The 24,341-nt window shown below is 37.4% G+C and overlaps 1 protein-coding gene across 1 annotated transcript; it reads left to right on the forward strand.

Annotated features, from left to right (window-relative positions):
* Positions 1–595: 595 nt before the first annotated feature.
* Positions 596–22,934, forward strand: LOC146482862 (uncharacterized). Its single transcript, XM_085106694.1, has 42 exons — positions 596–625; positions 4,414–4,479; positions 4,776–4,946; positions 6,935–7,048; positions 7,148–7,261; positions 7,369–7,521; positions 7,729–7,842; positions 7,943–8,056; positions 8,164–8,316; positions 8,524–8,637; positions 8,959–9,111; positions 9,319–9,432; positions 9,533–9,646; positions 9,754–9,906; positions 10,114–10,227; positions 10,328–10,441; positions 10,549–10,701; positions 10,909–11,022; positions 11,123–11,236; positions 11,344–11,496; positions 11,704–11,817; positions 11,918–12,031; positions 12,139–12,291; positions 12,499–12,612; positions 12,713–12,826; positions 12,934–13,086; positions 13,294–13,407; positions 13,508–13,621; positions 13,729–13,881; positions 14,089–14,202; positions 14,303–14,416; positions 14,524–14,676; positions 14,884–14,997; positions 15,098–15,211; positions 15,319–15,471; positions 16,026–16,139; positions 17,233–17,346; positions 18,249–18,362; positions 18,757–18,870; positions 20,990–21,165; positions 21,951–22,084; positions 22,786–22,934. Exons 2-42 carry the CDS (start codon positions 4,422–4,424, stop codon positions 22,787–22,789), a joined length of 5,076 nt encoding a protein of 1,691 aa, XP_084962820.1. The 5' UTR covers positions 596–625; positions 4,414–4,421; the 3' UTR covers positions 22,790–22,934.
* Positions 22,935–24,341: the final 1,407 nt, after the last annotated feature.

Here is a 24,341-nt window from a genome sequence, read left to right on the forward strand (position 1 = left end):
CGGCGTGCCAAGTAAGTGGATTCATATCCCGCTTATCAACAAGCTAGCTAAGTTTTCAGATTGATGCAAGTCTGCAATTCACTCGCTTTTCATTTTTGCTCAATTACGATAAAGATCGGAACTATATTTAGGATTTTAAACATTGATCTCCTGATTTGTGCATAAACTGACTTACAGCTTTAAAACTGATACCCGTTGTTTAACAGGTACTAGTAAAGTCTTAATGAATATTTTGTCTGCTTTGTTTGTAATTGTGGAAAGGAGACTTTCAGTTGTCCGTCTCTAAGATTATAACGATAGCTTAATTGAATTTGTAATTTTGTGACTTGCTGTCTGAAAATCTTGAAAGTACTTTATTGAATAGACGAGGATTAAATCTGTTTCAGACAAATATTCTCTTATTAAAATGTCAGGAAATATCTAAGCCAAACTAAGAAAAGTTCTTTTTTAATTACTCACTACAATTATTGCAGATTTTAATTAGCACCTTTGCTTACGTGCCCACAGCTTTAATTGGTCTCAGCAAAAAAACAAAAATGTTCCTAAAAATTGAAAATAATCAATTACCAAATGTTTGTGAGATTTGATCACTTCAGGATCGGTTACCTTGCTGTACACAACTCAGGTAAGGTCTAAGACAGGGATCTGCTAGCTTATTAAGTTTTCATTGTACCTAATGTCTAAGGTTTCTGAGCCAGTTATCATCTTCGTCTATCTAGTTCTTAAAGTGTTAAGAGGCTGTCCGCAATAGAACGGATCAGACAAATTATTGCTTTTCAACGATTTCGTTCATTTTTTTCTATGAACATCAATCATTATATCCAATGAACGAATACCATATTTACTGAGCTCAATGCCATTTTGTTCGTTGTTGGCGAGATGGTTTACAAGGTGACCTAAAAACTACCCAATTTACCTTTGGGGACTCTACAATTTATCTATACATTGCGGGTGTTGCCAAAATTTCATCCCTTTTTCAAACAGCTTGAATATGGAGAATGATGTATTATTCTAGAAACTGACATAAGCATACTCGGAAAAAAGAAATCCGAGTGCTCCTATCAGGAGTCGAACCTAAGACCTTCCGATTACTAGTTTGGATGCTCTACAACTGAGCTACAGAAGACTCACTTACCCATCACCAAACCGTTCATTTCGGTCAGTATCTGTTAACGAGGCATTAATATATTTAATCACCTCAAAAAGTCGGATTAAACTCTGAACAAATACTAACGTTTTCTTTGGTGGTTTAATACCTAGCCTAAAGCTTGTTTAAAATAAGTGACATGGAAAATCAATCTACTTTGTTTTTGAAGTGAAGAAATATGTCAAGAGAGCAAAAGGAGACCACCTAGTATTTTCTGAAAGGCTGTTAATTTGGGAAAAAGGTGATCGGTTCCTTGAAATTTTCCGATGCGACTTAAGATTTCTGCTAGAGAATACAAACAGATCAAGCTGTGTTACTGAGTGTACATAGATGTCGCTTTGATGGTCCTTAACCGATCTTGGGAAACAGAAGACGACTGTTTGAAGTACTTCAGATCTTAAATATTCTCGTCAGGATGTCCTCGTCCCACGCAACTCGGGTTAGTTTTTTAATGTTGTGGTCGACTTGCAAGTTGAGGAATACTCAGAGTAAGAACTAAATCTCACTAGCAATTGAGCTTTTGTGAGTAGACCAAACTTTGACTTGCTACATGTACAGTCATCTCCCTTTATTGCGGACACCCTCGGAGCCGCAAGTTAGTGTCCTTAATAGCGAGAATTTATTTCAGTCAAACGTCTGTACTCTATCTTGCATGGGATTTAGCTGATGCCCGTATTATCGAGATGTCCGTAATAGCAAGGTGTCCGCAAGGCGAGAGTTGACTGTATTCGGTTGCGGCCTTCCTCTCAAACCAAAACCAAAATTTCAATTTGACTTTGAGTCAAAAAATTTATTTTTATAAACTGGAAATTTTTTTTGGAATAAACCGGTTCGAAAGACGTCTCGAGTACGCTATACTTCTTTGGCGTTCATTTTGATCGTCACAGTTCAACATTCATTTGAATCCAGCAGAGTAGATGAAAACTTATGATCTTTCCTCAATCGGCCATCCTAAGTAGAACCAGCATTGCTCATTCGAACAAGATGCCTACCCAACTTGTAGAAATACAGCCCACGCAATCCTGTTTCTAGAATTAACCAATAAAACAATTTTCTGGCAGTCACATCATTGTCGATCTTCCATTTCTACATTGTAAGAGATGAAAAATCGTATCCTTTCCTGACTTGTGTTTTTTCTTACGTCTTTCCTCAGCTGCTTTGTTGTATAAATCAACTAGAACACAGACAAACCTTTCATATCTGGAATTTTTTTTTTGTTATTTTACTGATTTTCATAATAATCTTAGTATGAGAGAAAGGCCAACGAAAATTAATTATCGGCTCATAACAAAAAAAAACCCTTCTCAACAAGACCTTTATCCTACAATTCTACAAGGCGCAAAAAATAGCTAACACCGGAGAGCTCTTACTCCTTCTAAGGGCATGATGGACAAAAATGTTTTGCCCAGCTTTAAAACTATTCCTTGTTCGTTTACGCGGAGGACTCATCTCAATTCTAATACTTGACTGACTTTGTTCATCCACGAAAATCAGCGTGTTAAGTAAATGGATTCTTTTCCCGCTTACCAACAAGCTAGCTAATTTTTTTCAAATTTATGTCTGCAAACGGTTCGTTTTTAAGTTTTGCTCAATTACGATAAAGATCGGAGCTATATTTAGGTTTTTTAGGGCGCTAAACAACATTGATCTCCTGATTTGTACATTAACTGACTTACAGCTTCAAAACTGATACCCGTTGTTTAATAGGAAAAGTAAGGTGTTAATAAATATATTGTCCGCTTTGTTTGTAATTGTGGAAAGAACACTTTCAGTTGGCCGTCCCTAAGATTATATCGATAGCTTAATTGAATTTTAAAAGTACTTTTGTGACTTGCTGTTTGAAAATTTTGAAAGTACTTTGTTAAGTAGACGAGAATTAAATCTGTTTCAGACAAATGTTCTCTTATCAAAATGTCAGGAAAAATCTAAGCCAAACTAAGAAAAGTTCTTTTTTAATTACTCACTACAATGATGGCATATTTTAATTAGCACCTTTACTTACGTGCTCATAGCTTTAATTGGTCTCAGCAAAAAAATGTTACTAAAATTGGAAAATAATCAATTACAAAATGTTTGTTAGATTTGATAACTTGAGGATCGGTTCCCTTGCCGTATTCAACTCAGGTAAGGTCTAAGACAGGGATCATTAAAGTAGGTTCATGGTTCAGATACCCTGCATACTGCTAATGTATGGAATACAAATTTGTGGACACTTTAAGCTGCGTACAGTACAGAGCTCCGCAATTTCCCTAATATTTACGGATTTCAATCGAAACTAAACTTAAAGCCGTCAGACCAATAGAGACAGCTCTGAACCGAACTCTTTTACAAATACAACTAGTAGTAATCACAGATTATTGGATTGCGTCCGATTCTTACATAGCACAAAATTTAAGGTATGGTGGGTCCTTTCCTGTTCGTTTTAATTTAACTTTATTCGTTTTGAATTTTTTTTTCTTTAATTCTTTATGCAGCTTTTCTTTATTCCAAAAAAATCATCTTCACAGAATATTTGAAGTTTCCTTTCAGTTCTACCGCTGCTAACCCAGACTGAATAATGCAAAGTTAATGCGAAAACAAAAATTCTTAACTTTAAGGGTGAAAAAACATCCGGAGCACGAGGAATTATTTCACTCTTTTACCCTGGAGCTACGAGATTCGTGGGCAAACCCAAGTACGTGACGGATCTGACAGAGAAAAACTATAATTCAGGTTGCGTGACATTTGAAAACTATTTTCGTAACGTCTTTAATAATTGAGGAACGTACTTAATAAAAAAATCACATTGAGCTCAGTAAATGTGATATTTGTTAATGGGATATAATGATTGATATATTTGTAGAAAAAAAAAATCAGGGTATCGGTGAAAAGCCGAAATTAGCCTTATCCGTCCTAACACGGACACCGGGCATATTATTTACGAACGAGGCTTGTAAGATATTTCAGTTATTATATAACTGAGGTTAATCGGGCGCGTGGAAAAGGAACAGCTTTCAAATTTAGCGGACCGTACAGTGAAATACGGCCCGGAAAATCGACCAAACACACCTCGCGCACTAACTGACAGATATAATAAATTGATTTATTTTCTTTTAAGCAATATTAATAATAATAATAATAATAATAATAATAGAATGATTTTCTTTTTGCGCACTAAGCTAAATGAGCATCTCAATTCAATTTCTTTTAGTTTACTCTACGTTAGTTTACGTGATTGTTTTATTTAGTGGGGCCGTGCCAAAGTATTATTTTTGCCTTATTCCCAGATCCAAAGATGAAGTTTACATACTGCATCTACACACTGCTCATGCTGAACTTCAACCTGCTTTCTGGTAACCTTTTTTATTTCCTTTCTTTTTCTTTTTTTTTTTTTTTTTTTTTTTTTTTATTTCGCAAACTTTGAGGTCATGTAAAAAATGAACGTCGATTTTGTGTTTGAACGTATATCAATATTTCCCAACTTGCCAGCAAGACATCTTGCTTACTATGGTCGTATAATTTAATAAAAATCGTCTATTCTTCAGGACACATTTTGGTAATTTTAACGGCACCTAAAACTATGCCGAATGAATTTTAAAAGTAGACGTATATTACATTATTCTATTACAATACTTATTTATTATTCTAGTCACAGGTGGCTGTCCACCAGGAAAAAAGACAGATGATTCACAAGGCCGCTGTTGTGTTTTTCCTTTCACGTATGGAGGAGTATCTTACGACTCCTGTACCACTGTTGCTAATGGAAACACACCGTGGTGCTCATTTGATGCTGTCTACGTTGGACAATGGGCTAACTGTGGTAAGAAAAATGTTTTGACCATTCAGTAAATACTTTCCCTCAATTATTTTTCTTTCGATGTAATGTTCCAAAATAAGGGTTTCTTCAGGCCAAAAATGGGCGAATTTTTCCACATCAAATGTTTATTTAATATCTCGACAACCATTTACAGCAATGTGGCCTACAATATCTCATTTTAAAGTGTAAAAAATGGGTTTCTCAGCAAAAAAATAAATCCAATCATAGAAACCCAGCACTTTTCTAAAAAAAAAAATCTTAATTCACAAAAATTAACAAAAAGATTTGATAAAATCTGAGGAAAAATACTTTTTTTAAAAATGATATGTAATTGTAAAAAAAAATTGATAAAGGAAAATAATCCTTCTCATGTCAGCAACATTTCCTGAAAATGTGGCTGGAAAAGAAGAGATCAAAAATTAGTTATGATTTTTTTTTGCCCATGCACTCGCATCAAAACACAGTCGAGAAATGCATTTCTCCATGGGAATCTAATTACCCGTCCGATTTCGCTTGGGCAAATAACTTGAATCGCATCGCTCAAAAGATGCTTTCAGTAAAAATTATTGAGCTTTTTAACAACAGATACGAATTCATAATCAATGTTCAAAAACTAGATGAGATTTCAAATACAAAAAAAGGAACCTGAGGAGTATATCTTCGCATTTCAAAACCATGTCCTTGATGGCGTCGCATTCGCGAACGGACGCGAAGGCTTGTGTTGAGCGCTTACCTCGATTCCTCGCTCTAGTTTTTTTGCTGCCGGTCTATAGCGCTCTCCTCTTTATTAAACATAACTTCGAGAGAGTCTTCATAACCAAAAATATTTCCTAACACATCATTTGCGGGAATAAAATCGACCCGCGGAGCTCTGAATGCCGACGCCATTTTTCACCCAAACATGCAAAAGCGCAAAAATCTGTCGTATATGCCATATTCAAGAGTCAGCCGTCAAACTCAATATGTTATTGGTTAATTATACAATGAACTGTGTAAAACTCGCGTTTTGATTGGTCTAGAGGAGTGTGTGATTAGAGTATAGACGCACGATTGACGTCATGGAGTGGTGTGACCGGCGCACGTGATCAGATTCTAGAGTCCAGCCAGTGCGACTGGTCAACAAAGTTTTGCGAACTGTTTTTGCGAGTAGCGGACAAAAACAGGCAAATTTTCGCAGGAAAGGAAAACTGCCCAATAAAAAATTGGACAAAGACCGTTAAGGGTGACCTCAAACAGAATAAGAAAGCTAGAACTTTGATGTGACGTGAAAACGAAGCAAATACTTGTCGAAATATGTCGCCGATAAAAATCCGGTAATGGCAAGTAATCGATTACAAATCGCAGTGAACCGACTTACATGCTGTAATATTTTGGTGTCAGGATTTCCTTCTGGAATAAAGGTTAGTTTTGAAAAAATGGTTAGTGTAATTCTTTCGGATTATACTCTAATTTAGAAGATCCCAATTGCTTGTGTGTAGTAGTATAAAACTGAGTCTTCTGGAAAAGTTTTGACTCAGCTCAGGCAACGCGATGCTCGCTCACGAAATCTGTTAAAATGTCTTGTATAAAACAAATAGATTCCATTTTGCCGTGGGTCTGTACACTGATAACGCACAGAGGACGTCAAAACGTGATAAGAACATCAGTCACGCTACTCGCCTGCGGCTCGTAGCATACTTATTTGTTCTCACGACGTTTTAACGTCATCTGTGCGTTATCAGAGTACAGACGCACGGCAAATAAAAATCTATTTGTTAAATAAATAAACGTCATATCCTCCAAATTTGGAAAGAAACAAAAGTAACGCAGTTTTTCTGCGAGTTTTTGAATTTATGGGTGGATATCCACCCATAGCAAGAGCTCCTGCCTAGAATCCTAGTCAATCCTAGTTTACTTTCTATTTATTAACTTGCATATATGTAATTTGCCAAAGATGATAGTTGCGGTCTTTAAAACAAAAAAGGCTAACAGGTCCATTTTTTATATCACAGTTAATTCATGCACAAAGAGCCCTTGTAAGAATGGCGGAGCCTGCAATGTAACTGGAGACGATAGTTACAGCTGTCAGTGTGCAGAGGGATTTTATGGAGACAACTGTGAAAAAGGTACGCACGCAGACACTTCAAAAGGCTTATATAGAAATGAAAAATAGAAAGTAAGGATCAAAACTCAAGTTTATGCTTTGAATCTATCTTTTTTCTCAGAGAGCCCTTGCAATTCTGTCCCGTGTAAAAATGGAGGAACCTGTACAATGACTGGCGCTGATTCATACTCTTGCAAGTGCACTGATGAATTTGAAGGAGATAACTGCGACACACGTAAGCGAACTTGTGATATGGCAGATTCGTCAATTTTCTTCCTACTTTTGTAAGCATTTTTCAGCATCAACTGAAAACATAAAGGTAATCCGCTTACTGTTCAACAGGACTGCCATGTCCACCAGGAAAAAAGACGGATGATTCACAAGGCCGCTGTTGTGTTTTTCCTTTCACGTATGGAGGAGTTTCTTACAAGTCCTGTAGCACTATTGGTTGGTGCTCATTTGATGCTGTTTACGCTGGACGTTGGGCCAACTGTGGTAAAAAGATGTCTTGACTATTCAGTAGATACTTTCCCTCAATTATTTTCCAATCGATGTTATGTTCCAAAATAAGGGTTTTTAATCAATCCTAGTCAATCCTAGTTTACTTTCTGTTAATAAAGGAGCATATATGTAATTTGCCAAAGATGATAGTTGCGGTGTTTGAAACAAAAAAGGCTGACAGGTCCATTTTTTATATCACAGTTAATTCATGCACAAAGAGCCCTTGTAAGAATGGCGGAGCCTGCAATGTAACTGGAGACGATAGTTACAGCTGTCAGTGTGCAGAGGGATTTTATGGAGACAACTGTGAAAAAGGTACGCACGCAGACACTTCAAAAGGCTTATAGAGAAATGAAAAATAGAAAGTAAGGATCAAAACTCAAGTTTATGCTTTGAATTTATCTTTTTTTCTCAGAGAGCCCTTGCAATTCTGTCCCGTGTAAAAATGGAGGAACCTGTACAATGACTGGCGCTGATTCATACTCTTGCAAGTGCACTGATGAATTTGAAGGAGATAACTGCGACAAACGTAAGCGAACTTGTGATATGGCAGATTCGTCAATTTTCTTCCTACTTTTGTAAGCATTTTTCAGCATCAACTGAAAACATAAAGGTAATCCGCTTACTGTTCAACAGGACTGCCATGTCCACCAGGAAAAAAGACGGATGATTCACAAGGCCGCTGTTGTGTTTTTCCTTTCACGTATGGAGGAGTTTCTTACAAGTCCTGTAGCACTATTGGTTGGTGCTCATTTGATGCTGTTTACGCTGGACGTTGGGCCAACTGTGGTAAAAAGATGTTTTGACTATTCAGTAGATACTTTCCCTCAATTATTTTCCAATCGATGTTATGTTCCAAAATAAGGGTTTTTAATCAATCCTAGTCAATCCTAGTTTACTTTCTGTTAGTAAAGGAGCATATATGTAATTTGCCAAAGATGATAGTTGCGGTGTTTGAAACAAAAAAGGCTGACAGGTCCATTTTTTATATCACAGTTAATTCATGCACAAAGAGCCCTTGTAAGAATGGCGGAGCCTGCGATGTAACTGGAGACGATAGTTACAGCTGTCAGTGTGCAGAGGGATTTTATGGAGACAACTGTGAAAAAGGTAGGCACGCAGACACTTCAAAAGGCTTATAGAGAAACGAAAAATAGAAAGTAAGGATCAAAACTCAAGTTTATGCTTTGAATCTATCTTTTTTTCTCAGAGAGCCCTTGCAATTCTGTCCCGTGTAAAAATGGAGGAACCTGTACAATGACTGGCGCTGATTCATACTCTTGCAAGTGCACTGATGAATTTGAAGGAGATAACTGCGACAAACGTAAGCGAACTTGTGATATGGCAGATTCGTCAATTTTCTTCCTACTTTTGTAAGCATTTTTCAGCATCAACTGAAAACATAAAGGTAATCCGCTTACTGTTCAACAGGACTGCCATGTCCACCAGGAAAAAAGACAGATGATTCACAAGGCCGCTGTTGTGTTTTTCCTTTCACGTATGGAGGAGTTTCTTACAAATCCTGTAGCACTATTGGTTGGTGCTCATTTGATGCTGTTTACGCTGGACGTTGGGCCAACTGTGGTAAAAAGATGTTTTGACTATTCCGTAGATACTTTCCCTCAATTATTTTCCAATCGATGTTATGTTCCAAAATAAGGGTTTTTAATCAATCCTAGTCAATCCTAGTTTACTTTCTGTTAATAAAGGAGCATATATGTAATTTGCCAAAGATGATAGTTGCGGTGTTTGAAACAAAAAAGGCTGACAGGTCCATTTTTTATATCACAGTTAATTCATGCACAAAGAGCCCTTGTAAGAATGGCGGAGCCTGCAATGTAACTGGAGACGATAGTTACAGCTGTCAGTGTGCAGAGGGATTTTATGGAGACAACTGTGAAAAAGGTAGGCACGCAGACACTTCAAAAGGCTTATAGAGAAATGAAAAATAGAAAGTAAGGATCAAAACTCAAGTTTATGCTTTGAATCTATCTTTTTTTCTCAGAGAGCCCTTGCAATTCTGTCCCGTGTAAAAATGGAGGAACCTGTACAATGACTGGCGCTGATTCATACTCTTGCAAGTGCACTGATGAATTTGAAGGAGATAACTGCGACAAACGTAAGCGAACTTGTGATATGGCAGATTCGTCAATTTTCTTCCTACTTTTGTAAGCATTTTTCAGCATCAACTGAAAACATAAAGGTAATCCGCTTACTGTTCAACAGGACTGCCATGTCCACCAGGAAAAAAGACAGATGATTCACAAGGCCGCTGTTGTGTTTTTCCTTTCACGTATGGAGGAGTTTCTTACAAATCCTGTAGCACTATTGGTTGGTGCTCATTTGATGCTGTTTACGCTGGACGTTGGGCCAACTGTGGTAAAAAGATGTTTTGACTATTCAGTAGATACTTTCCCTCAATTATTTTCCAATCGATGTTATGTTCCAAAATAAGGGTTTTTAATCAATCCTAGTCAATCCTAGTTTACTTTCTGTTAATAAAGGAGCATATATGTAATTTGCCAAAGATGATAGTTGCGGTGTTTGAAACAAAAAAGGCTGACAGGTCCATTTTTTATATCACAGTTAATTCATGCACAAAGAGCCCTTGTAAGAATGGCGGAGCCTGCAATGTAACTGGAGACGATAGTTACAGCTGTCAGTGTGCAGAGGGATTTTATGGAGACAACTGTGAAAAAGGTAGGCACGCAGACACTTCAAAAGGCTTATAGAGAAATGAAAAATAGAAAGTAAGGATCAAAACTCAAGTTTATGCTTTGAATCTATCTTTTTTTCTCAGAGAGCCCTTGCAATTCTGTCCCGTGTAAAAATGGAGGAACCTGTACAATGACTGGCGCTGATTCATACTCTTGCAAGTGCACTGATGAATTTGAAGGAGATAACTGCGACAAACGTAAGCGAACTTGTGATATGGCAGATTCGTCAATTTTCTTCCTACTTTTGTAAGCATTTTTCAGCATCAACTGAAAACATAAAGGTAATCCGCTTACTGTTCAACAGGACTGCCATGTCCACCAGGAAAAAAGACGGATGATTCACAAGGCCGCTGTTGTGTTTTTCCTTTCACGTATGGAGGAGTTTCTTACAAGTCCTGTAGCACTATTGGTTGGTGCTCATTTGATGCTGTTTACGCTGGACGTTGGGCCAACTGTGGTAAAAAGATGTTTTGACTATTCAGTAGATACTTTCCCTCAATTATTTTCCAATCGATGTTATGTTCCAAAATAAGGGTTTTTAATCAATCCTAGTCAATCCTAGTTTACTTTCTGTTAATAAAGGAGCATATATGTAATTTGCCAAAGATGATAGTTGCGGTGTTTGAAACAAAAAAGGCTGACAGGTCCATTTTTTATATCACAGTTAATTCATGCACAAAGAGCCCTTGTAAGAATGGCGGAGCCTGCAATGTAACTGGAGACGATAGTTACAGCTGTCAGTGTGCAGAGGGATTTTATGGAGACAACTGTGAAAAAGGTAGGCACGCAGACACTTCAAAAGGCTTATAGAGAAATGAAAAATAGAAAGTAAGGATCAAAACTCAAGTTTATGCTTTGAATCTATCTTTTTTTCTCAGAGAGCCCTTGCAATTCTGTCCCGTGTAAAAATGGAGGAACCTGTACAATGACTGGCGCTGATTCATACTCTTGCAAGTGCACTGATGAATTTGAAGGAGATAACTGCGACAAACGTAAGCGAACTTGTGATATGGCAGATTCGTCAATTTTCTTCCTACTTTTGTAAGCATTTTTCAGCATCAACTGAAAACATAAAGGTAAACCGCTTACTGTTCAACAGGACTGCCATGTCCACCAGGAAAAAAGACGGATGATTCACAAGGCCGCTGTTGTGTTTTTCCTTTCACGTATGGAGGAGTTTCTTACAAGTCCTGTAGCACTATTGGTTGGTGCTCATTTGATGCTGTTTACGCTGGACGTTGGGCCAACTGTGGTAAAAAAATGTTTTGACTATTCAGTAGATACTTTCCCTCAATTATTTTCCAATCGATGTTATGTTCGAAAATAAGGGTTTTTAATCAATCCTAGTCAATCCTAGTTTACTTTCTGTTAATAAAGGAGCATATATGTAATTTGCCAAAGATGATAGTTGCGGTGTTTGAAACAAAAAAGGCTGACAGGTCCATTTTTTATATCACAGTTAATTCATGCACAAAGAGCCCTTGTAAGAATGGCGGAGCCTGCGATGTAACTGGAGACGATAGTTACAGCTGTCAGTGTGCAGAGGGATTTTATGGAGACAACTGTGAAAAAGGTAGGCACGCAGACACTTCAAAAGGCTTATAGAGAAATGAAAAATAGAAAGTAAGGATCAAAACTCAAGTTTATGCTTTGAATCTATCTTTTTTTCTCAGAGAGCCCTTGCAATTCTGTCCCGTGTAAAAATGGAGGAACCTGTACAATGACTGGCGCTGATTCATACTCTTGCAAGTGCACTGATGAATTTGAAGGAGATAACTGCGACAAACGTAAGCGAACTTGTGATATGGCAGATTCGTCAATTTTCTTCCTACTTTTGTAAGCATTTTTCAGCATCAACTGAAAACATAAAGGTAATCCGCTTACTGTTCAACAGGACTGCCATGTCCACCAGGAAAAAAGACGGATGATTCACAAGGCCGCTGTTGTGTTTTTCCTTTCACGTATGGAGGAGTTTCTTACAAGTCCTGTAGCACTATTGGTTGGTGCTCATTTGATGCTGTTTACGCTGGACGTTGGGCCAACTGTGGTAAAAAGATGTTTTGACTATTCAGTAGATACTTTCCCTCAATTATTTTCCAATCGATGTTATGTTCCAAAATAAGGGTTTTTAATCAATCCTAGTCAATCCTAGTTTACTTTCTGTTAATAAAGGAGCATATATGTAATTTGCCAAAGATGATAGTTGCGGTGTTTGAAACAAAAAAGGCTGACAGGTCCATTTTTTATATCACAGTTAATTCATGCACAAAGAGCCCTTGTAAGAATGGCGGAGCCTGCAATGTAACTGGAGACGATAGTTACAGCTGTCAGTGTGCAGAGGGATTTTATGGAGACAACTGTGAAAAAGGTAGGCACGCAGACACTTCAAAAGGCTTATAGAGAAATGAAAAATAGAAAGTAAGGATCAAAACTCAAGTTTATGCTTTGAATCTATCTTTTTTTCTCAGAGAGCCCTTGCAATTCTGTCCCGTGTAAAAATGGAGGAACCTGTACAATGACTGGCGCTGATTCATACTCTTGCAAGTGCACTGATGAATTTGAAGGAGATAACTGCGACAAACGTAAGCGAACTTGTGATATGGCAGATTCGTCAATTTTCTTCCTACTTTTGTAAGCATTTTTCAGCATCAACTGAAAACATAAAGGTAATCCGCTTACTGTTCAACAGGACTGCCATGTCCACCAGGAAAAAAGACGGATGATTCACAAGGCCGCTGTTGTGTTTTTCCTTTCACGTATGGAGGAGTTTCTTACAAGTCCTGTAGCACTATTGGTTGGTGCTCATTTGATGCTGTTTACGCTGGACGTTGGGCCAACTGTGGTAAAAAGATGTTTTGACTATTCAGTAGATACTTTCCCTCAATTATTTTCAGATCGATGTTATGTTCCAAAATAAGGGTTTTTAATCAATCCTAGTCAATCCTAGTTTACTTTCTGTTAGTAAAGGAGCATATATGTAATTTGCCAAAGATGATAGTTGCGGTGTTTGAAACAAAAAAGGCTGACAGGTCCATTTTTTATATCACAGTTAATTCATGCACAAAGAGCCCTTGTAAGAATGGCGGAGCCTGCGATGTAACTGGAGACGATAGTTACAGCTGTCAGTGTGCAGAGGGATTTTATGGAGACAACTGTGAAAAAGGTAGGCACGCAGACACTTCAAAAGGCTTATAGAGAAATGAAAAATAGAAAGTAAGGATCAAAACTCAAGTGTATGCTTTGAATCTATCTTTTTTTCTCAGAGAGCCCTTGCAATTCTGTCCCGTGTAAAAATGGAGGAACCTGTACAATGACTGGCGCTGATTCATACTCTTGCAAGTGCACTGATGAATTTGAAGGAGATAACTGCGACAAACGTAAGCGAACTTGTGATATGGCAGATTCGTCAATTTTCTTCCTACTTTTGTAAGCATTTTTCAGCATCAACTGAAAACATAAAGGTAATCCGCTTACTGTTCAACAGGACTGCCATGTCCACCAGGAAAAAAGACGGATGATTCACAAGGCCGCTGTTGTGTTTTTCCTTTCACGTATGGAGGAGTTTCTTACAAGTCCTGTAGCACTATTGGTTGGTGCTCATTTGATGCTGTTTACGCTGGACGTTGGGCCAACTGTGGTAAAAAGATGTTTTGACTATTCAGTAGATACTTTCCCTCAATTATTTTCCAATCGATGTTATGTTCCAAAATAAGGGTTTTTAATCAATCCTAGTCAATCCTAGTTTACTTTCTGTTAATAAAGGAGCATATATGTAATTTGCCAAAGATGATAGTTGCGGTGTTTGAAACAAAAAAGGCTGACAGGTCCATTTTTTATATCACAGTTAATTCATGCACAAAGAGCCCTTGTAAGAATGGCGGAGCCTGCAATGTAACTGGAGACGATAGTTACAGCTGTCAGTGTGCAGAGGGATTTTATGGAGACAACTGTGAAAAAGGTAGGCACGCAGACACTTCAAAAGGCTTATAGAGAAATGAAAAATAGAAAGTAAGGATCAAAACTCAAGTGTATGCTTTGAATCTATCTTTTTTTCTCAGAGAGCCCTTGCAATTCTGTCCCGTGTAAAAATGGAGGAACCTGTACAATGACTGGCGCTGATTCATACTCTTGCAAGTGCACTGATGAATTTGAAGGAGATAACTGCGACAAACGTAAGCGAACTTGTGATATGGCAGATTCGTCAATTTTCTTCCTACTTTTGTAAGCATTTTTCAGCATCAACTGAAAACATAAAGGTAATCCGCTTACTGTTCAACAGGACTGCCATGTCCACCAGGAAAAAAGACGGATGATTCACAAGGCCGCTGTTGTGTTTTTCCTTTCACGTATGGAGGAGTTTCTTACAAGTCCTGTAGCACTATTGGTTGGTGCTCATTTGATGCTGTTTACGCTGGACGTTGGGCCAACTGTGGTAAAAAAATGTTTTGACTATTCAGTAGATACTTTCCCTCAATTATTTTCCAATCGATGTTATGTTCGAAAATAAGGGTTTTTAATCAATCCTAGTCAATCCTGGTTTACTTTCTGTTAATAAAGGAGCATATATGTAATTTGCCAAAGATGATAGTTGCGGTGTTTGAAACAAAAAAGGCTGACAGGTCCATTTTTTATATCACAGTTAATTCATGCACAAAGAGCCCTTGTAAGAATGGCGGAGCCTGCAATGTAACTGGAGACGATAGTTACAGCTGTCAGTGTGCAGAGGGATTTTATGGAGACAACTGTGAAAAAGGTACGCAGGCAGACACTTCAAAAGGCTTTTAGAGAAATGAAAAATAGAAAGTAAGGATCAAAACACAAGCTTATGCTTTGAATCTATCTTTTTTTCTCAGAGAGCCCTTGCAATTCTGTCCCGTGTAAAAATGGAGGAACCTGTACAATGACTGGCGCTGATTCATACTCTTGCAAGTGCACTGATGAATTTGAAGGAGATAACTGCGACAAAAGTAAGCGAACTTGTGATATGGCAGATTCGTCAATTTTCTTCCTACTTTTGTAAGCATTTTTCAGCATCAACTGAAAACATAAAGGTAATCCGCTTACTGTTCAACAGGATTGCTATGTCCACCAGGAAAAAAGACGGATGATCCACAAGGCCGCTGTTGTGTTTTTCCTTTTACGTATGGAGGAGTATCTTACGAGTCCTGTAGCACTATTGGTTGGTGCTCATTTGATGCTGTCTACGCTGGACAATGGGCTAACTGTGGTAAAAAATGTTTGTACTATTTAGTAGATACTTTGCGCTAATTCTTTTCCTATAGAGTGTATGCACGACGGCCATGTTGGAGGACCGAAACAATACAAAGTTTTTCCTTTGGGAAATACATTTTATTTTTATGCAAATATGTTCTTTTGTTTTAGTCCACTAACATGGTTGCCGTTCCCACACTCAATTAATGTAATGTTTCAAAATAAGGTAATCGTTCAAGAAGACTATGCTAGCTTACATACTGTTAATCAAAGAGCATGGATGTAGCTGTTTAAATGCCGGAGTTCCAACGTTTGAAAGATTTAAAGGTTAAAGTTTTTTTTTTAATCGAAAGAAAGTATGGTGTCGTTTTGGCTCTGTCTAATCTGGCTAATTGTACACTCTACGGACGTAATAGACAGAGAGTGTTTTGGGTAATTTTAAAAATGCAAGCAGTATTTAGAAAAAAAAAAACTATTAGAAATTTATGCATTAGTTATGTGAAACGTTTATTGGTAAAGCAATACGGGACGAATTTTAGGTGGCATCAGTGCAATCTTTATATTTTGAAGTGGATGAGTGCGCGACGTCACCGTGTAAGAATGGAGCTAACTGTAAATTGACTGACGATGGTTACAGTTGCCAACCATGTCCTGCAGGGTGGATTGGAAAGGATTGTGATCAAGGTTTGATATTGAGTTTTTGTAACCTACTTCGACTCGGATGCCATATTTTTTCGAGTGTCTGACTGATTTTTGCAGAAATTCAAAGAAAAAGTTCCCACTATAAAATAATTTATAAGATGCTGATTTTAAAATAGTTTTTTTCAGAAAAAATGGTGCAAATTTCGTAGATATAGTTAATGAAACTGATCAGCGTGTGGACAAGGAACGATTAAGTAAATTTGAGATCTGTGCTGAATTTTTGGACGCACTCTTAATTGCTAGTTTTATTCCTCTGAAATATCTCATGCTGACACATTCATGTCTGCCTATATTACTATTATTGGTAACTATTACTGCAATGATATTCCTGTGTCTTTTCGTTAAAACCAACAAAACAAATATTTAAGCGAGCTCTCTTCCAGCATTATTTTGCTCAGTATTAATGACTGCCACGTGACCTTGTAAAACGTTTTCTGTCTTTCTTCTCCTCTATTATTTATAATTGGTTTTCCTTTTTCTTTTTCTTTTTTTTTCTTTTAACAAATATTGTATCGTAATTTTAAAGGGATTGCAATTAGTTAACTATATTATGCCCTTCTCCACTCCTTTCTTACGCAAGTGACCTTATATAATTTGATGAAGTGGAGTAAATGAAAAATACAAATACAAAATACAAAAGCCTATTACTATGATGTCGTAATTTTATCGCAAAAGTCGTTATGAATAATAAGTCATCGCACTTCAATTGTGCAAACTTTTTAAAAATGTACACTGGTGAGCCTAAGGTTTCAGCAACTGGCAAATCAGGCGGATCAATTGGCCATTTGCATTGGTTAAGGAAGTCGAACTTCGAACTTTGGTCTACCATGAAACAACTCTAGCTAGTGGTTAATAGAAAAGAAAACCTCTGAATTTCTGTGCTTGATCCATTCCATGTGTTTGCTCCGACCTCTAATTGGTTCAATGTACTGTTCAGAGGGTTCACTTACGTGATGTTAAAGTTTAGCTCGTATGTTGGGTACGGTGATTTCTTTCCGGTTTTCAAGTGAAAAGCACTTTGTTATTGATGATTATTATTGATCATTAACTATGCTACTACTTTATTTCTTCCTAGATGTTGATGAATGTGAATCAACCCCTTGTAAAAATGGTGGTACATGTTTAAACGAACAACCTGGTTACTCTTGCCGATGCAAGGACGGGTACCAAGGACAACAGTGTCAAGAAGGTATACATACATTTTGCTCAATTATTGGAAGTTATAAAGCCTCTGGCATTGGGCTTAATCGCTCTTATAATTCCAGCCGAACTTTATCCTTGGATCGCCTTGGGACCAAACAATCTGACATGTGGTGTCCTCCCTATTAGCCGAATGGGTAATGTCACATTTAATCACGTACCGAGACCTCCGACGGCTAGACGGAACAAAATCGAGTGAGATCCCGGGGTACGAAATTCGTCACATATTTCATCGCGCGCTAGGCATGAGACGAGGCTGCTTATGCTACTACAGTTGGGCCTTTTGGACAAACCTTTGGTCAATAAGCCATTTCCGAGTTGCTGGGGACCTCACCATGAAAGCGAGGCAAAGTGCAAAAATTTTCATATGAAAATTAGTTTTGTTTGCATATGAATGAAAAAGTTATTTTCATAACAAAAGCTTTGCACTTACCCTCGCTTTCATGACGATATTCAAAGCAACTCAGAAATGGTCTATTACAAAACAACAATAAGCAATTTAAAAATAGTTTATATGTTCTATGTTGGTGCGTCGGCTGCTACCAAATAAAAAGAAAGCAAATTGAAAGCAATTTCTATGGAAACCGATCATTTCCCTCTTTTAAAGGAATACCAAGCCAATTGGTAGGTTGTGAAAAGTTACAATAAACACACTTTGACTGCTGTCCGTGGTCACAGAGTTTCACATTGCTACATTACTGGTTATCAACTTAGTGTCTGTAAGTGCTCAATTTGCTGTGGTTGTGATTCGAAATGAACATTTTTTTTTAACGCGAGAACTACAGAAAGAATAACAAGATTAAAATTTCAAAGTGAGCGAAGTTTAATAATTCAAATAACATTTAAAGCCTGTTTTTTAAAGCATTTGCTCAAGATGGATTTTTCCTTCAGCGATCAACGAATGTGCAAGCAATCCTTGTGTTAATGGCGGCACTTGTAAAGATGAGATTGGCCGATACGTTTGTGAGTGTCCAACAGGATACCAGGGAGAAAATTGTGAAACCGGTAAGTACTTATGTTTGAACACGAATGCAAAAAAAGGCAGGCCGCTTTACATGGAAGGAAGGTGACCCGGGTTATCGTTTAGCCGAGATCAAAGTATAACCTTGCTTTAAGAACTTTAAAACTCGCACAAACTATTTCATTACATTATCAAACATATTGCAGTCCTTACCTGAAAATCTACTTTAAAACTGAATAAGATATTTTCCGCAGCATGCTCCTCGAGTTCAAATCCAGGAACACGTGTTTTGTAAGCAATCTTCGATTAGCCAGCCGTGTTAGTAATAGACCGTTGCGAAAAGCGTCATTACAACTAATTAAGTTTTGTAGCAATTTTTCAGTGTATTTTAGATGTTAAGTGATTTATATGCTCTTACACTGAATTTTATTTATCCAGACATTAACGAATGCGAGAATGATCCCTGCCAAAATGGTGGTACTTGTGTTAATTCTCCCGGAGGCTATTCGTGTAATTGTGTTGATGGTTACACGGGAGATCACTGTCAGGAGGGTAAGATCGGTGCTTTTATTCAGAAAATATTTTAAAATGTATCAAAATCCGAAGCCCATCTACCTCATCTATAATTTTTTACAAGTTCTCAAAGACATACTGCGTATACGAGCCTATTATCATGCAATAGTTTGAAGCCTTCAGTGTTTACCTTAGAGTACATAAAACTATTCAAAGTGGATGCTCCGTATAGCGATTGTTAAAATGAGTCCTTCTTTTCTAAGGCCTCTAACCGCATGTAGGTACTTATTGGCCTTCACTAGCTTTTCTCGCAAGTGGCTCGTGAATTTACAATTATCGTGTAACGTAATTAACTCCTAATATCACGAGTTCACTACATTGTGGAATGTTATGCACCTCTAACAACGGAACATTAAATTCCTTTATACGGACAGTAAGTTCCTTGCATTTTTTTGGATTGTAAGACATCGAATTATTCTCCGACCAGCGTAGGAAATTACCAGCCACTTCAAAAGACTGATCTACTCTGTCTTTCCACAACGGAAATACAGTATTAGAATCATCGGCATACTTAAAAAGTATGTTAACAGAAATTAACTGAGTATCGAGATCATTAAGGGGGCACTGTCATGGCGATTTTGCTGTATTTTGGTCAAAACTGCTCAAATATTTGACAAAGAACCTGTTTTGTAACATGAAATTACTCTTACAAAATCAGGAAGGAAATATAAAGGTTCCTCTCGAAGAAAGAACAAACAATCATCAATTTTTAGCAACTTCTCTGAAATACACAGTAAGAACTTGAAAAAATTGGTTGCAATCCACTTCCATCCTAGCCATCTGCAGCCAAACATAATTAAAAGTAGTTTCTGTGCACTAGTAGGGTTATTGCTGACAAAACCGCTACCATTATTTTAACGATTCCCTTTAAACAAATACGTTTTTTGGCTATTCATAGTGACTGCTACATTGAATGAATAGGGACCGCTAACAGACCCTTGGGTCGTGCCCTTATTGACACCTTTCCATTCTCCAACAAAGATGCCATTATACACAACCCTTCGTTGCCTCTCGGATAAGAAACGTAAATACCAGTTTGCCCATACAATAGAACACATCTAAAACATGAGACATCGGACAGCTGCAGATAGGGCAATTTACTAGTAGATGAACTTAACGTCTCTATTAAGGAAAATAATAAGAACAATATAAACCCATGGCCATATACATGTTAAAGTTCCCAGGCCCTCTTGCATTGTCATTAATCATACATAAAGCTCTGCCGTTTAAACCCTGGGAGGTAGAAGCCTTATTAATTTCTGGCCTAAAGAAAAAGGAATGCTTTTTTCCACGAAGGAATTGTAGCAAAAAGGGTAGTTATTTTATTTTATTTTATTTTTTTTAATTCTATAGCCATCACACCAAGAACCAAGAACTGAAATATGACTCTTCTATAACGTGTTGTGTATAATCTTATTTTAACCAAGATGAACATCACTTCTAAAACGTGACAGTAAATAACGTTTAATTCTCTGCCTATTCGTTGTACATGTTTTTGAAATATTTTTGCTGTTGCTGTTTTTTTCTCTAGCATTCGAACTTTTGTACTTCTTTATATAAAGGATGTGCCCTCTCAAAAGGGAGAATTATTAGAGGGGCGTGGCTTAACAAAGCTTAACAAAGCTATTTCAGTTATAAAAAAAGGTTTTCATGGTGGTCACTGTGCACTTAGTAAGGACAGCTGGATCTGTTTCTTTGGTGCCCGTGGAAAAGCGGCCTTTCAGCTGTACACTGAAACACATTACTGTAAGAATTTTTGTCAATAATCAATGATTTTACAAATAAATTCATCTGTTCTGAGTTGAATACTGACAAATAGTTACGCTATATAAGGAACGCGGGAATGACTACACAGTGTGTTAAAAGATAAACATTAAATGTACAAAACCATGGTTACGTACGATCGGGAAAGCGACAATGCGGGATTTTGTGTTCAGTGAGTTACCATATAAATACACTCTCGCTGTTTTGATTTACAACAGATTTTAATACTATACTAACTCAAGCTAAAAATAAAATAACTGGTTGCATCTTTCTAAATTAACAGTTATTAATCTTGCTGAAGACGACGTAAGAAATATCTTCTATTATCTTGCAGTTTATTGGAAATCTATGGGATGTTTCAAGGAACACAAAAAGACAAAGAAAAGAGTTCTTCCACGTAAATTTGCCACCGTCAAAGGCATCAAACGTAAAAACCCGGATCTTACAAAGATTGTCACCAAGTGCAAAGCTGCGGCGGAGAAAAAGGGTTTCAAAATTTTCGCTATCAGGGTAATAATTAATTAAACACGTTGAAAGAACAGGCGAGGTAATTAAGGCCAATAAATAAAGTGTCAAAAAATTGCTTCGCTTTTACTGAATTGGAAAGAACCCTAATTCCTGTTTTTCTGCGAGTTTAATTTATATTTTGTTCCGCATCAAGTAAGGGAAACAGCGGTCTACAAATTTTACCTTAATCAATTTACTGTTATAAAAAAGGCAGGCATTCGTTAAAACATTGCTCCTTTTTCAAAAGGGAAATTCGAAAACAAGGAGTGCTCCGCCATCCTGCATTCAGAGAATGCCAGTTTCATTCTCCGTTTCTTCGCGCTACTTTCTCAGCAAATTAGAAGTATATATATCAAACCAACAGCGACTAATCTGCACACGTTTTCCCGCGTTTGATGTCATTTCCATGTAGTTTCATTTTGCTAGTATTTTAGTAATCACCGTAACCAATCACAGCATTGAACACCACTTTAAAGCAAAAGATGTTTTAGGGAAAAGGTAGTTTAAGGATAGGGTATAACCTATAATCCCTCCCCTCCCCCCCCCCCCCCCCCCCTTAACAAGGCGTTAGGAGCATGAGCTAGAGTTAAAACCCTCCTTATTGTTGAGTGGTAACAATTTCTGATCGATGCACGAAAGAAATATAGATCCACACCAGTCCCACATAACTTTAAGCTATAAACAAACGCGAATGCAACAAAAAAAAAATTACGCATACTCTATGTACTCTGTTAGCTTGTTTCTTGTTGTAATCTATTTCCTTTACCAAACCACGTTTGCTGTTACAGAGCGTCAACAAATGTGTCACATCCAAGAATGGTAAGATGGTTGATTACAAGAAAAAAGGCGCGTCATCAAAGTGCTTCACTGATGATCAGGGTAATGGTGCTGGCAAAGGAAGGGCCAATTTTGTTTTCACCAGGTAATATACACGGTGCTGCTTGCAAATGCTTTTACTAATTGCAAATGGTTTTACTAATAATGCCTCTTATTTTAATCTCACGTGAGAGTACACTCACTTCGTTCAGCACGTAAATAGCCGAAGCCCCATTTGACAAAACTAACTAAACTGTTCAGAGTCAAACGTCAAACCCAGATGAACTAAAACCAAGTCAATCCACCCAAGAGTGGGAACATAACTTCAAGGAAAGAAATTGTATCGCAATTGAAAAAGAAAGGAAGAGAGAGAGAGAGAGAGAGAGAGAGAGAGAGAGAGAGAGAGAGAGAGAGAGAGAGAGAGAGAGAGAGAGAGAGAGAGAGAGAGAGAGAGAGAGAGAGAGAGAGAGAGAGAGAGAGAGAGAGAGAGAGAGAGAGAGATAAAGATATTCTCAACAGGCTGCCAAAATATTGATCCAAGTACACATTAAATTCCATTCCCTGAAGAAAGCCAGGCAACACCAAACTGATATCCGATAACCTTTTAGTAAAAGTCACCTAAAGGTTTTGTGCCCTTTGCTTGGACATTTTGCGTAGTTAGTCATTTACCCTCCCCTCCCCCCCCCCCCCACCCCCTCGGTTAAGTAGGTTTAAAGATCAGAACCTAATTCAAACCAAACACGTTAATTTTTGTGTTTTATAAAGTATTGACTTATCTTTGTTTATTATCGTTATTTTTTTCTTAAGGTAAACAAGACCCCTTTTCAAGATGACATCTTAACATTATGGGATCAGCCAGTAATGGATTCTAAAATAATCAGTGGGATAGTACATGGGTTGATTATTAATTAGGAGAGAAATACTGAATGCCGAAATAAAGTAAACAAAAATGGAAATGAGTAGTCTTTAGTGAAATATGCTTCCTACATAGAACTTCCTTAACTGCCAACTAGATTTTTTTATTTATTTTTTCTTAGATATTGACCAAGTCCTTTTTTGCGTTTTTATGAAGTGATTTTGAAGCTTTTGAAAACTTTAAATGGGACGACGCCAGAATATTTAAGATCATGTTTTGTTTTCACGATAATGTGAATTCTTATCATTTAAGTAATACATAAAACACACTAACTCTTCTACAACCCTACGCTGATTAGTTAAAGAGAAGTAGCTCAGATCGTACAGCGGAGCTCAGTTGCAACTTTGGACCAGTTTATCCCTAGAATTACGCCAAGCTACTTCCTTGAATGATTATCAGACTCAATTGAGTCTCCACAGTTTTACGTAACTTTCTAAACATAGCCTGCAAGAAAAGCAGCGTTTACTGTTTTAAGTCGAGGCCCATAAAAACGCATGAAACGAAGCCAATATCAGGCCATCTTGACCGAACAAGCTTGGTCAATAAAAAATTTATTATATGGCTTTACCTTCAAGTTAAGACTTATTTTCAGTGCATTTTGGGATAACCATGTACTCATAGGAAACTGGGAATCCTAAATTATCTTAAAGATATAGTTTCAGAATGGCAAAAAGGAAGCAAACAATTATTGAAAACATAAAATATTTTCGATTTTCGCAAGTGCAGAAAGATTTTACGGCTTCCTAAGAACCCCAAAGTAAATTTGTATCTAAAAGTAGACTTCGTTGATAATTCTTCCATCAACTCCTTGTGGCAATTAGGTACCAAATATGAAATTCAACCTGAGAAATTTCGTTTACTTAAAATTTTGTGATTTGAACTTTTCGCACCCCAGGATGTACTCCGGCGAAACTCACTGCGAGATCGTGCATTTTGCAAGTCTTGCTGCTGTTAGTTCTAGAGAATAAAGATCATTCAAAGCCTCCTAATTAGACCCTAATTTGCTAATAATACACTATGACATTTAATGTAATAAATCTGAGGACACGAAGTTCATCGAGTTTACTCGTAGTCCGAGTCAAGTAAGAGTCACGAGCCAAGTTCGAGTCAGGATCCACCTTTTATTTTTCTCTCTTTTTTATTTTGTTTCGTTTTTGTCTTGCTATCTTTAATCGTGATTCTTGCTTTCATAATGATGTGCCAACTGCTGAGATATTTTCCTTGTCAACGCGATCGCGAGAGTTCACTATTGGTAGTAAATTAACTCCATTCCTCAGTCATTCTCGCCATGTGTAATTTTTCTGAAAAGGTTTGTCCAATGTTGCTGGTGACAAAAGCTTCAGTCACTATGCCTTGTGAATCTCACGTTGACGTATAAGGGGAAAAACATGGGCGTAAACATTTTGCCCTCAAGGTTCTATTCTATATCATCTTGTGGGTCCCGTGG

This window comes from Pavona decussata, unplaced genomic scaffold (genome assembly GCF_977016875.1).
Source record: "Pavona decussata unplaced genomic scaffold, jaPavDecu1.1 SCAFFOLD_42, whole genome shotgun sequence".
NCBI lineage: Eukaryota > Metazoa > Cnidaria > Anthozoa > Scleractinia > Agariciidae > Pavona > Pavona decussata.